The following is a 13,895-nucleotide window of genomic DNA, read 5'->3' on the forward strand; positions in this document are numbered from 1 at the left end:
TCACTCCAAGTTATTAGATGGAGGTGATGGAGGTTAGAGGTTTACGGTCTTTGTACCACTTTGGCTGACCCTTCGCATTGGTTATGTTGAGTTATACAGCTGATGTCTGTGTCCAGATGTCGGCTGTACCTTCAGAAAACCGCATACATAGTAAAGGCAGTACCGGCGGCATAGTGGCGCAACAGGGAGTGTGAGAGTTACACAGCTCTAAGGTCCTGGGGTTGTAAGCTTGAATCCCACCACAGAGCATTTTCTGTGAGGAATCTGGTGTGTTACCCACGTGCCTGCATGGGTTTCTCTGGTGTCTAGCAGTTGAAAATTGTCCACAGTATTTGTGTGAAACCATGTATAATATATATACTGAGCTCCAGACTCTTCCCGACCCTGAACGGGATGAAACGTCCACGGGTTATGAATGAATGAATGAATGAATGAATGAAAATGTTACTAGAAACCATTGGGCATCCTATTCACCGCATATAATTTGACCATGCTTAAGTATGCCTCGCGAGGGCGTGTGTCACATTTGAGCCACTGTAGCAATGAACGGAGCTAAATGCGAGGATTTTCACTGTTGTTGCAAATAATATTCTTCCGCAGTGAACCTGTTTCACCACATCTCTGTTTTCCTCAGTGGTGTGTGGGCTGAGTGTTAAATCGATTCCTATGTAGTGCACTTGATTTATTTAAGAAACAAGGGCGTCTACAGACATGTAAAATAATTTGCTAGAGATTAGTAAAGGTTGTGGTAAAATAAATGTGCCTTTCGTTTAGAAAAAAAGCACTATTTGGGTGTAGAGGTCGTTGTTGATTATCCACATATTGCACTACACAGGAAGTAGGGAGCGATTTGGAACACGCGCCGAGTGTGAGTCTGCGCAGAGGCACGTTCCTTCTCTCACGTAGCACCGCGCTGCACGCGCCATATGTCACGTGCTAGTGCACGTGGAGCATCATCTCCATCGTTCGGCTAAATGCTAATCGATGTTATGTTATTTAAGGCTCTCTAATGTGGGTTTAAGCCACATCCTAATGTGTTGTAGCGTACCTAAATGTAGCATATTGTGAGAATGAACTGAAGCAGGCGTCTCTGGCATCACAAAATGTTCTCATATATGAACATAAACAGAATGTTTTATGGAACATTTTGCATCATTAGAGTTATAGCATGCAATATGTGCATTTTTTCTGAGCCATCAAATTACAGGTTATGGAAAATGAACAGTTTATTTATGTCTCTCAGCACTGACTCAGCCCTGTCCTCTGAACCCAAGTCTGGAATATTCCATAAAGCATCATCTGGATTTCCTGAAGATCATGGGAAGGAGAAACAGCCTCTAATTCTTTTTTTTTTTTTTTCTCAATGATTTTATGATGAATGACAAGGTCACTTTCACAGATCAACCCATATTCCCTTCATTTTATGCTGTAAAATAAAGTATTAATTTGAAAATGTACATCTTAAAGCATTAGATTGCTGATAGTCTTCATGCCATTAGCATGGATTCTAATTACACTCTGTACTCGCTGATGTTAGTCCAAGACATTTTGAACAAAGAAACCTTGTAATAATCACTGATGCTGAAAATACCATTCACTTTAAATAAATAAAAAAATCTGCCTAGTTCTGCTGTAGTTAAAAGCTTAAAAATTTGTGTAACAAATAATTTATTCGTGTGAAAATGAAACATGACGTCAGAATGAGGTTAACTCAGAAAAATAACTTTAACGCATCTTTTTACTGTACACTCTCCTCTTGCCCTTCAGACGCCCCACCCCTCCCTATACAGTCTCCCTATGTTGTTTCCATAGCAACCGTGTTCGGCCTCGTGTCCGCATGTTCTCGCTTACAACGAAGCTCCGGCTGCGTGACGTCACGTTGCCAGGGAGACCACTGGAAATTTTGGAGTCGACTCAGACTGATTTTAATGATGTGGATCGATGGAGTCGATTCCAAGGGTTCATTCCACACATGGGTTACATCACAAATCGCGCCATAATTCCAAGTGCACTACACAAGAATGGCTGTATAAGCCATTATATCATGAACTACATAGTGCACTATCTAGGGAGTAGAGGAGCCATTTGTAATTTAGCCATAAAGAAGGGTGTCTGTCAAAAAAATAAAACAAGTAAAATAATTATTATATTTTGCTTTAGCAATAAAAATTGTCGAGAGTACATTAGGTAAATGACTTACAACTGAATATATGAATTAACCTACTTTGACTAACAGGAGCAGGAGAAATAATACCAGAAAGTCATTTTTATAATAAACTGTTCTTGGTATTGATTTCTCGAACGTTAACTTAAATAACCTTTTGAAAAGAATTCAAATTTTTGGAATCGCTTTAAAAGAGGACACTCCGCTGTAATCACGCGAGTTCTTTTTCTCAGCTTCCTTGTTTTACACTCCATTTATGTTGTTTTGACATCATAATGAGAAGAAAGTTAAGAATCTAGTGCAAAGCCTGGAGTCGAGGAATCGGTTCTTTTTTGTGGATCGGACCTGTGCGCGTGTGCACTATAAAAGGAGAGGGCTTTGCGCTGAGAGTTCGCAGTGGCTGCAGCATCAATTGAGAAGAGGTAAGCGTCTTTCTCGCTAAACAACATTTTTTACGTAACAAATAGTTTCTAGAAAGCTTAATTGCTTATCCGTTTAAAATGAAATAATTTTGGTGAGGAAGAGAGTGGGATGTGTCCTTCCGCAGGGCAAGCCTTCTCTTCGAATTCTTCATTCCACCTTAAAATAGTGCAGAAACTGCTAATACATTCGCGGAGGAAAGATTAAACAGCTGTTTTGCATTGCTGTGATATAGAGCATCGTATTTGTGTACGTAGGAAAAGTCAGCCAATATCAATGTAAGACATTATAAGGATGTAACGTTAAGATGTAAAAACTGTATATTTAACTACGTGCCTCTTTAGCGCCTCACTATGAAGACCAATTGCGTCACGTCGTTCGAGAAGGTACCATCCGGGTACGTTGCTGGAAACGGTTTCTGCGATTTGTTTGCACATTTACTCGTTTTTAACTAAATAAATACGATATATTGCAGACGTTATGCGTTTTTACATACTTCAAGCACATTTAACGTCTCTTACGTCTGGACGCAGCATCCCTGGAGGCTTAGGAGAGGGATACTGCGGATATTTTTTTCAGAAGTGCGCGGATAACGTTATAGTCTCCCTCTCTAAATCAAAGACAAGCAACAAGTAACCGTTCTTCAAGACGAAATTAACCATTAACCACTTTTCAATCGCCCTTCATCGGCTAAAACGAGCGAGGATGCAGCGGGTAGATGTAGGCCTTGAAGGTCGTATCAACCGTCAAGGTCAAACAAGGGTTGTTTAACATCTTTGCTTTTTGAAATACACCATAGCAGATTCTATAGGCTCAAATATGTTAAATAGGGCTCTGTCCAAAACAAAAGTCCTACTTCACTAATATACACTCTATAGTGAAGAACACACTTATAATTGTGCGTCCTACATTTGACTCACTATCAAGAATGCAAGGATGCTGTTTTGGACACAGCCTAAACCTTAGCTTTCCATTAAGTTGCATAATGTTCATATATAATGGTATTAGGCCCTAAAGTCCTTTTAAGGTTCTGTAGGTCTACGTGCCGAGTGTCAGGTATCTTTGTGGTTGGTGATGCTGATGCAACCAGAACCAGTTTGAGTCAGATCCGTCGAAGGGGGAATTGGAAATGTACCCTTTGGAGGAGGGGTTATCCCCTCTGTCGATTTTATCATGTTCTTTACATATTCTCTTTCTTACAAAGCAAATATAAATATATATTTTATTGCTACATAACATTTGATGCTATTTTACAGTCTACGTTTAGTGGGGGAAAATTGATCATCCCCCCCCCCCCCCCCCCCCCCCCAGAATCTTCCTAAATGAAGTAGACCTGTTGACTATATTTTCACTACCACACAAACTGTGTTAGATCACCCAAGTAATGTGCTAATATATGAATAATGTATGAATTCCACAGTCTCTTGTGAACACAGAATGTAGTGTGCCAGACTGCCAGGTAGGTGTAGTTTGCTCCATGTGGGTGTTGTTACTTTGGATTGGTCTCCTGCAGGCCATAATTCGTGTTAGGTATGAACCGACCTTGTTTTATAAAAGAGAGCGGATGTGATGTAGACAGTGACGCAGCAGGCTGTGTGTCCACTGCAGACAGATCACATGAAAGCCTCCACAGTCCCCCCTCCCCCCCACCTTTACCCAGCTGCAGCTGGAGACCACCAGACGCTGTGTCGTGTCTGCTGCAGCTGTTTATATCAGCATTAGACTTAAAGAGAGATCTGAAATAATATAAGTCATATTCAAATGCAGGTAGTATTTTAATGGCACTGTGGTAACAAGCAAATTATCAAATTTTATTTATAAATACTTTAAATCACCACATGTTTCATTCAAAGTATTTTTGTGTTGAATTAAACCGATTATGACATGGCATTAAATACTCCCCCAAGAGCACCAGGGGTCCTCCTACTGTTAGGTCTCAGTTCATGTCCTGTTCAGAGGTAGCTGGTGGAAAAGTACTCAGGAGAGACAGGCAGGGAGACAGACCAAGGGTAAGTAAAAAGAGGGAGTGGTAGGAGTGGAATAAATTGGTAAGGATGTGGGAGGTGACATTTTTTATAGCCTTTCCCCTTTCTTGATGCACATGTATTTTAGTGATTATTACATGTAAGAACTAACCCTATACATACCATGCCTTGAAAATGTGTAGATGAGTCACTGACTGCTGCAGAGGCATGAGTGGTACCACGACTGAAGGAATGCTCATGAGTAATTTTCTTATCTGCAGAAAGTATGAAACCTCTGATGGTGCCTTTGTGTGGCGGCCACACCAGTATGTGTAGATGGCCATGGTATGACACAGCACTTCCTCAAAATGGCTTCCAGTCACCTTCCTAGATTGAATGAATTCCCCAGCCAGTCACAGCGTAAACCTGCTTCTAGTCATTCGTCACCTCATGACACACGACTGATCTGAAATCAGAAAAACTTAGTAACTCAGAATTGCACTTGTTATTTTTATTAAGACAAAATGAATATGGTGTTTTGATAAGTTCAGATTTTCAGAAAACATTTTTGTAAACATGCTACCACAAAGGACATTTTATGCACGAATGGAAGTGTTAATTCCCCTGGAGGAGGTTGACCCAGTTCTGCCATGATTGGGTGTTTTTTAGAGGGGGAAACAGCGTCTAACTAGGTTGATGCAGCTGTATGCTGGTCTCTGTGCCTCCGGCTGTGTAAGAGGGGGTGGGGCATTGTGTTACTTGAGCCAAGGGCAACTCCCTCAAGCACTGTGATTGGGTCATCTTGGTAAGACACAGCCTCACTAGAACAACAAGGATTTTTTATTATATGTATAGAAATATATGAAGAGGTTACACATTGTGTTTAAATAAAAATGCTTATGTATTATTGGAAGCTAAATAATATGACAAATGGTATGTTTCATTTTGCTTTGTTTAGTGAATAGTTGGTGTTGTGTTGCACTATGTTGTTGCTCTCTTGGAGTGGTATTTGTGTAGAACAGTAGGGCAATTGAATTCAGGCCAGTGCAGAGGTGGGCCTCGAAAGAAACGGTCATTTGATTCTACACTCCTTCACTGTAGCAATTAGAGTCACCTTCCAACTGCCTGCAGGCTGCTATTTGATCCATGCTCTAGGATGTGAGCCACAGGGCCATTTTGATTGGCACGGTCAAATATGACATTGACACTTTACAGTAAACACTATTGTTGTTCTGCCCACAGTTGTCCAAGAACTGCAGGGCTTGCCACCTGCGTATCTACATTCGAGCATAGTCCAGTACTCTTTTTAATTTTGCATACTAACAGCTGTGGATAGTAGCTAGGAAGGAAAGGGAAGGGAAACTGAAGATGTAAGGCTGAGCGTTCTTCTCATCCCACCATTTATTGGTGACCTTGGCTGCCGTCATGTGATCTGCCCCTGCAATTTCAGACCACTCCCTCATTCACTGCAGGGGCTGGAGGAGAAGGAATGCAAAAAAATTAACAGCAGTTTAATTACAGCTCATATATTCCAGTTCTGCATCCTGTTATATTGCCAAACTATTTTTAATAAGCATTATAGATGAACCCATAGAACGCCAGGCAGATGATGCAGCCTTGCAGGAATCTCACAGTGGTGTGTATGTTTGAATGTGCTGGTCAGGTTCTTCTAGGCCAGTCAGTGATTCAGTCCAAGCGCAGTGCATTGTAGGGTCCGGTATTACACAGCACAGGCCTGGGGACTAGAGAGATTAGGATTATCCAGCTGGGTTAGGTCTACTAGTCTCGTTGCATGCACACAGACACAGCTCCAGATTAGTAGAGGGGATTAGTAGAGTATATTCTGTTACTGTGAGCCAGTAGTACACTATCAGAAAGACAGAACTGCTTCTGTTATTTCTGAATTTGCTTAATTAGATTATTCTTGTACATAAAGTATGAGTTACACTGAATTAATCTCACACCTCATATTTGCATTTGAACTGACTTCTTGTTGGATGGTTCTATATGGCACCTATTTGGATACATTTCAGGGTGGATTGGTTAAGACTGACAATGATTTTTCTTCATTATTGTGAGGCTTAGAGCCTTTTACACTGCATGAATTCTTCAGCACTCTCCCAGTGGAAACAAACAAGCATTAAATGGACAGCTCTTTGATTCTGTATCAGTCACTGACACATTAACTTGTGTTACAGTGGTCCTCCTTATGTGAAAAAGTATAATGCTTTTGTAAGGGATTGATGATAGCTCTCAATCTCTTTGAGGTATCAATGAAAACTGCCTCAGTCAAGTACATAGCCCTCTGCTACTGACAGCTTTAATAAAGCATAACCTGCAATCTGTTTATTAAGTAATGTACGAAAAAAGAAACCTAGCTTATATTTATTAATTCATTGATTCATTGTCTAAGCGCTTATCCAGTTCAGGGTCGCGGTGGGTCCGGAGCCTTCCCAGAATCAATGGATGCAAGGCGGGAACAGGGCAACACACACTCACTTGTTCACACACACTCATATGAACACTTAAGTGGCCAATCCACCTACCAACATGTGTTTTTAGACCATGGGAGGAAACCCATGCAGACAAAGGGAGAACACACCCAACTCCTCAGACAGTCACCCGGCGTGGGACTTGAACTCACAATCTCCAGGTCCCTGGAGCTGTGTGAGAGCAACATTACCTGCTGTGCCATACTTATATATATTTATTCATATTTTAAATAATTGTGGACTTAAACTTGATGTCACTATCCTGACAAATGCTACCCCATTACCACATTAGGCAATTGCATTCATCTCTGAATTTCCAGTACACTGTAATAATGTTGTAAAACATGTCCTGAATTATGTGAAGTAAGTTAGAGGTTACTTCACAAACCTAACCTAGACCTAACTGCTTCATTTCTTAATGTAAAACAGTGCATTAATAACTTGTGTATATATAAACATTTATACTTCTTGTGTTAAACAAACTAGGCACTACAGTATGATCTATACTTCCTGTCAAGGATGAACCCCCCCCAACCCAACTTCCTCTGTTCTCCCCACAAACCCAGTCACCATGTGACACTCCCTGCTTGAACAAACCATAAAAGGCAAAAGGGGAAGATTCGTTTACACTCCATTTCTGCTCAATAGATCCGAGTTGCACAACCAATCCTGTCACCACTACACAAACTGTGGCTTGTTTTTCCACTTCTGTGGGGTGTAGTTGCAGGCACACATTTTGAAGTTTGGTTTGACGAGACACCTTGCATGTGCTGACTTGCTTCCTGCAAAAGGGTGGATTCTTTGAAGTGTGCCAGGCAGTCTGCACACACCCTCTCTAGTTCTGTAAGCTCTCATTAGGTTTCCAAGCCACGTTGGAAATCTAATCAGCAAATTATATTTAACCAAACTCATACATTGCCCTAAAAATGTCGGAAGCGAGCAAGTATCTTCTGTGTCGAATAAAGCATGAAAGAGTAGCTAGACGCATGTAGCTCTGGTTTGATTCACTTCACCCCCACAGTTTCTTTTTGCTTTACTGTGGCAGAAGCCAGCACAATAGGACTGACTCTGAGCCAAGTTAGTAAAAGTATGTGGGTCCGGTTAGCTGAAGTTTGGAGCACCCTGTAGAGCATTCTAATGAAGGCCACAACAATGAGATCTGTTTCCTTGCAACAAGGTCCAAAAATCACACCCACTTTGCTGAGCACCGGACTGGCTAAGACCTAGTTTTACAGTTTAAAGGGGCCATTATATAAAGGTTTGTGATGGGTATAACAGACTGTGTTCGAAATAAAATTATCTTCTCTAAGCAAACTGTTATATAAACAGATTATGCTGCAAGGATGGAGGTGAACAAAATCCTCTTTAAAGTCATGAAGTAATCGTAATCCTTACAAACTTAATCTTGTTTTCAGAATGTGTTTTTAATGTTGATTCATGAGTCAGGTAGTTTATGGGTTTGGATTCCAGTATATCACTAGTCATACAGAAACATGTCAGAAATATAATTTCTTGTTTTTTTTTTTTTCTTTGTGTCTTTTCACAGGTTCTAAACTACCACCTATTTAACTGTAAACATGTCAGACCTTTGCGTTGGAATCAATGGGTGAGCATCTTTAAATCTGCATCATCTGGAACATATTTTTTTCTTTTTCAGTTTGCTATATGACATTTTTTGTAAAGTAGTGAAGTGAATGAAGGTTGTATTGAGTTGAAGTTCAAGATCAAGGGTGTTTTATATAAAATATTGAAATTGCTACTGAAAATCTTATCCCCAAGAATGATTGTCATCCATTGAATATGTTGTTGTTCTTTTGACAGATTTGGCCGCATTGGCCGCCTGGTCCTCAGGGCCTGCCTACAGAAGGGAATCAAAGTCACAGCCATCAATGATCCTTTCATTGATCTGCAATACATGGTAAGTTCCAGCTAACTGCCCTTTTATTCTCTTGCCATGTCTACACTGTCTGTAGACATGCAGCCTTTCTAGTGCTTCTCCGTTTCATGGTTCATGTGTTCCCTACTCTGACAAGCTTGGTTTACCTTATGGGGCTTAGAAACTAGTCAAGACTCTGGGGTGTTGTCAGGATCTGGAACTGCTTTAGTGTATTTGCACTCAGATGTTGCAGAGATTGTTATTTGATCTTTACTCAGTATATCATAAATATAATCTTAATGTTTTCATCACTAATAGGTCTACATGTTCAAGTATGACTCCACCCACGGACGTTACAAGGGAGAAGTGCGCCAGGAGAATGGCAAGCTCATTGTCGATAACCATTCAATCTCCGTTTTCCAGTGGTGAGTTTTCCATGTTGGTCTGCCTTTATAACAAGAAATATGTCCGAGCTGGTGAACGCTTTGTTACCAATCCTGGATGGACAGCACTTGTAGATTTTCAAGCTTTCTCACAAACACATCTATGTCATGAGTAATGAGTAAAGGTGTGTAGCAAAAGTGAAAACCAGGCTATTACTGGGATGCCGTCTGTGTACTAGAGGAACTTTCCTTTGTAACTTCCTCTCCCTGCACAAAGCTTTAGCTCAAAGGTACTAATCCCTGTCTGTTATTGCAGGCGTCCAAGGCCTGGCGCCAGTGAAGAACAGGCGCAGTCACCTAGCAATAACACAGCCAGAGGGTTAGACAAAGTGAGAGTTAAAGGCTCTGCAGTCATAAGTCATGATGGATCTTTTCATTTAAGAAATGCTTTTCCTGCAGTGTTAACATTGCATGGAAGTTAGTTGGGGGTCTACTAGAATAATACAAACCAAGTCATGCAAACTAATTTCACTAGCTCTAATGCATCGTTAGCATTTTTAGGTCAGGAATTTTCAAGCTTAGTATTTAGTTTTGTTTTCTGAAAGCCTTGGATTCACTGGCTTGCTTTAGTGCAGAAGCAGCAGGGGCCATAAGTTCACATGTAATCCAATGAGCTGCTGCCAGGTTTCACTAAAAGTATTTGTTTTTCTTGCCTCCTTTCTTCTCAGTATGAAGCCTGCTGAGATCCCATGGGGTGACGCTGGTGCCTCATATGTTGTTGAGTCCACTGGAGTCTTCCTCAGCATTGAGAAGGCCTCTGTAAGTTTACTTGTTGCCTTAAAACAAATATTAGAACAACACAGACCTTAACCGACAGGTTGGATTTCTAATGTTATGCATCTTGTGTTCTCTAAAGTCTCACCTGCAGGGTGGCGCTAAGCGCGTAGTTGTGTCTGCCCCATCTCCTGATGCCCCCATGTTTGTGATGGGAGTCAATGAGGATAAGTATGACCCCTCCAGCATGACCATTGTCAGGTGAGTTTATTGCACTTAAGTAGTATTTACTATAACCACCAACAAAAACTTTGCTGCATGTTTACTGCATCGTTACTGACTGGACATTTAGACTTTACTGACTTTTTTTTCTTTAATTGAAAATCGACTAATAACTAACATATATTTTTTGGTTGTGTATCTCATAGCAATGCATCCTGCACAACTAACTGCTTAGCTCCATTGGCCAAGGTCATTCATGACAACTTTGGTATTGAGGAGGCTCTGATGGTAAGTGGAGGCATGATGTGACTGATCATGTGTAAAAAGCCTTTTCGGTCTCACTTCCATTTCTTCATACGAAAGGTTAAATATGGGGTTTATTGTTTGCTTTAATTTTAAGCTTTGATTCTTTTTCCCCCTCGCTCTGACAGACCACAGTGCATGCCTACACAGCCACCCAGAAGACAGTGGATGGACCCTCAGCCAAGGCCTGGCGCGACGGTCGTGGTGCCCACCAGAACATCATCCCCGCCTCCACCGGTGCCGCCAAGGCTGTGGGCAAAGTCATCCCAGAGCTCAACGGGTGAGCAAAATGGATATCAACAACACACTGTATCATAAACTCTACTGTTACCAATGCTGTAAAAGAACAAAATAAGCTGAAACTTTCTTTTTTCTGTGGCATCACAGCAAGCTGACCGGCATGGCCTTCCGTGTGCCTGTAGCTGACGTGTCTGTGGTGGATCTTACCTGCCGTCTCTCAAGGCCCGCCAGCTACGCTGACATCAAGGAGGCCGTCAAGAAGTCTTCACACGGATCCCTGAAGGGAATTCTGGGATACACAGAGGAGTCAGTAAGTGCAGAGAAAAGCTGGTAGCACATCCCAGGAAACTGAGATAATAAACTGAGCACTACACGCTTAAGATTTGGAGCAAGAAAATCACAGTATCCCTTCATCACTGCATTCCAAAAATTCTGAATATCCTTACATGGACAAAAATGACCGTGGTTTGTTTTTTGTATCTGTAGGTTGTGTCCTCTGACTTCATCGGCGACACCCACTCCTCTATCTTTGATGCCGGTGCTGGTATTTCCCTAAACGATAACTTCGTCAAGCTCATCTCCTGGTAAGTCAATGAGCATGTAATGTTTAAATTGTATGGGCTTGTTTTTTTATGGATTCACACTTGGATTGAGCCGAACAAGTTTCACCAACAAAGTGTTCCTTCATAGCCACTGTTAACGGACAGGCATTACAGAACTGTTAATATTAATGAGTTTATCATTTTCATATAAGAATTAAAATGTTGTCATTAGCTGTATTACACTTGTGTTACCATATTACTCACATCTTTCTCCCTTTCCTCCTTGACAGGTATGACAACGAGTTTGGCTACAGCCACCGTGTTGCTGACCTCCTACTGTACATGCACAGCAAGGAGTAAACACCTGAGTTTCCTCACACACTGCAAAGCCCAGTCGGGACCACCATTTCTTCTTTTACATGCACTTAATGTCATAGCTCAAGCCATAGTGACAAGGCCCTAGCATCCTCCCACCCCTCTCTACAAGACGCTCTAGTGTCTGTAGTAGTCTGTGTGCGAGTTTTAGTTTTTTCCTTTATGAAAACAAAAAAAGTCCCACTTGGAGGCGGTTTTGACTTGACAGTATTTGTGTCTGTGTCGCCCCACAAGCATTGCTGTAGATGTTACCATATTGGATGTAACCATGTTATATTGGTGTTATGAATTGATGGGTAAAAGTCATGTAAAGAAAAAGGCTATTATAACAGTTTAAGAGATAAATATAAAATAAAGAGTTTGAAAAAATACCATGTTTTTTTTTTTTCATGCCATTCAGATACATGCCAACTATATTTGTATTTAACCCTTTATTTATTCCTTCTTTCATTTTCTGTAACCAATGTGTGAGTCACCCTGTGAAGGACTGGCGCCCCCTCCATGGTGTGTTCCCGCTTTGTGCTAATTGGCAGGCTCCCACTATGACCCTGAACTGGATAAGCGATTACAAGACAAGGAATGCATGAATTTTCTGTAACCACATAGCAGATACACACCCTGGACAGGAAACCAGTCCAACACAAGGGCATCACACACACTAACAGCAGTGGGCAATTTCACATTTTAAAACTCTTCAGACATGGGAAAACCTCATAGACAAAGAGAACACTGAATTTGATTATATTTCCACTGAATAATAAGAAGTAAAAAAAAAAACAGTTGCCACAAATGAATAAATGATCTAAAAAAATCAAGTCTTGTTGGTCAGGATGTTCAAATGTTCAATTAAATTTTGGAGTTTTTGAAATCAACATTTACTATCAATTTCACGATAGGTATAATACCAGTTATTTACAGTATTCATAATAAAATTCAAACTCACACTTTATATGCCTATTCTAACGCAACTGGTGGTATTAATGCCAACAAAAACTGATGTGTTGATCAGTTTGGTCCGATTTGTTATTTCAATATACAGTGGAACCTCTACTAAAGAACACCTATACTAACAAATATTCCAAGATACGAACCGGGCATTTGAATATTTTTTGCCTCCACCAATGAACCACGATTCTAGAAACGAACCCGAGCCGGCGGCTGGAAATGGCCACTGACCCCAATAGGCGAGTCTCCCGGCGCCCAGACTTGAGTGAGCTTTTAAGATTAGCAAATTGTAGCTTTAGCAATTTAGCATTAGTGTAAACAGCAGACATCGAAGTTCGTGCTAAGTTAAGCCGTATCTACGCTTCGTCTCCCCACATTCACCCGCTTACTCTCCGTTATTCCACCCACCCCCACCTCCCGTCATACAGCCAGTGCCTGTGTTACTCCTCCAGCCAGTTGTCACGTCTTCAAGGTAGCGATGTGTAACCACTTAAAACTTTTTCTTTTTTATTACTGTTACCAATGTGTTTCTATTTTATTTTTAGTAACGCTACATGTATTTTTTTTTACTAATTTGAGTGTGTTGTAAACATATATCAGTGCAAAAAGGTTGACTTTCTGGGTGGGGCTGGAACACATTAATTGCTTTTCCATTATTTTTAATGGGTAAATTTGACTCGAGAAATCTACTTACGAACCGGGTTACGGAACGGATCAAGTTCGTAGGTAGAGGTTCCACTGTATTCATTCAGAATAGGTGTAGAAGAGGGATGGGCAAACTTTTCAACTCAAGGGCCACAGTGGGCCCTTGACAGGTGGGCTGATAGGTGGGGGTTTTGTGAAGTGGGAACTAATATACATACATTTCATGTGAAACCTAAGAAGTAAAGATGGCCTATCTACCTTATTCAAATTTAGTGGGAAGAGTGTTGTTGGTCACCCTTTTTTGCCAGTGAATCCAGAGGGGTAGTAGCACTTGAATAGTAAATGTGACAAATGACTATCTAAACCTAATAGACTCGAGGTCAGTCGTGTTTGGCGTGCGTCATCCAGTGGACTCAGTTGAATGCAGGATATTGCAGGAAAAAGCTGAAATTAATGCGCTTTTAGGACATTTTTTTAAATAGTCCAAAGGGCCGGATAAAACAACCTAACGGGCAGTAGTTGGCCCACCACTGTTGTGAAATTACTATAT

General features: G+C 41.0%; 1 protein-coding gene across 1 annotated transcript; it reads left to right on the forward strand.

Moving 5' to 3' along the window:
- The first annotated feature begins 2,511 nt into the window (after positions 1 to 2,511).
- gapdhs (glyceraldehyde-3-phosphate dehydrogenase, spermatogenic) lies at positions 2,512 to 12,538 on the forward strand. The gene is made up of 11 exons (XM_066645091.1): positions 2,512 to 2,586; positions 8,587 to 8,646; positions 8,862 to 8,958; positions 9,235 to 9,341; positions 10,028 to 10,118; positions 10,216 to 10,334; positions 10,502 to 10,583; positions 10,727 to 10,878; positions 10,986 to 11,148; positions 11,325 to 11,422; positions 11,671 to 12,538. The coding sequence occupies exons 2-11, from the start codon at positions 8,618 to 8,620 to the stop codon at positions 11,738 to 11,740; spliced, it is 1,008 nt and encodes a 335-aa protein (XP_066501188.1). The 5' UTR covers positions 2,512 to 2,586; positions 8,587 to 8,617; the 3' UTR covers positions 11,741 to 12,538.
- Positions 12,539 to 13,895: the final 1,357 nt, after the last annotated feature.

This window comes from Hoplias malabaricus, chromosome 1 (assembly GCF_029633855.1).
Source record: "Hoplias malabaricus isolate fHopMal1 chromosome 1, fHopMal1.hap1, whole genome shotgun sequence".
In the NCBI taxonomy this organism is placed as follows: Eukaryota; Metazoa; Chordata; class Actinopteri; order Characiformes; family Erythrinidae; genus Hoplias; species Hoplias malabaricus.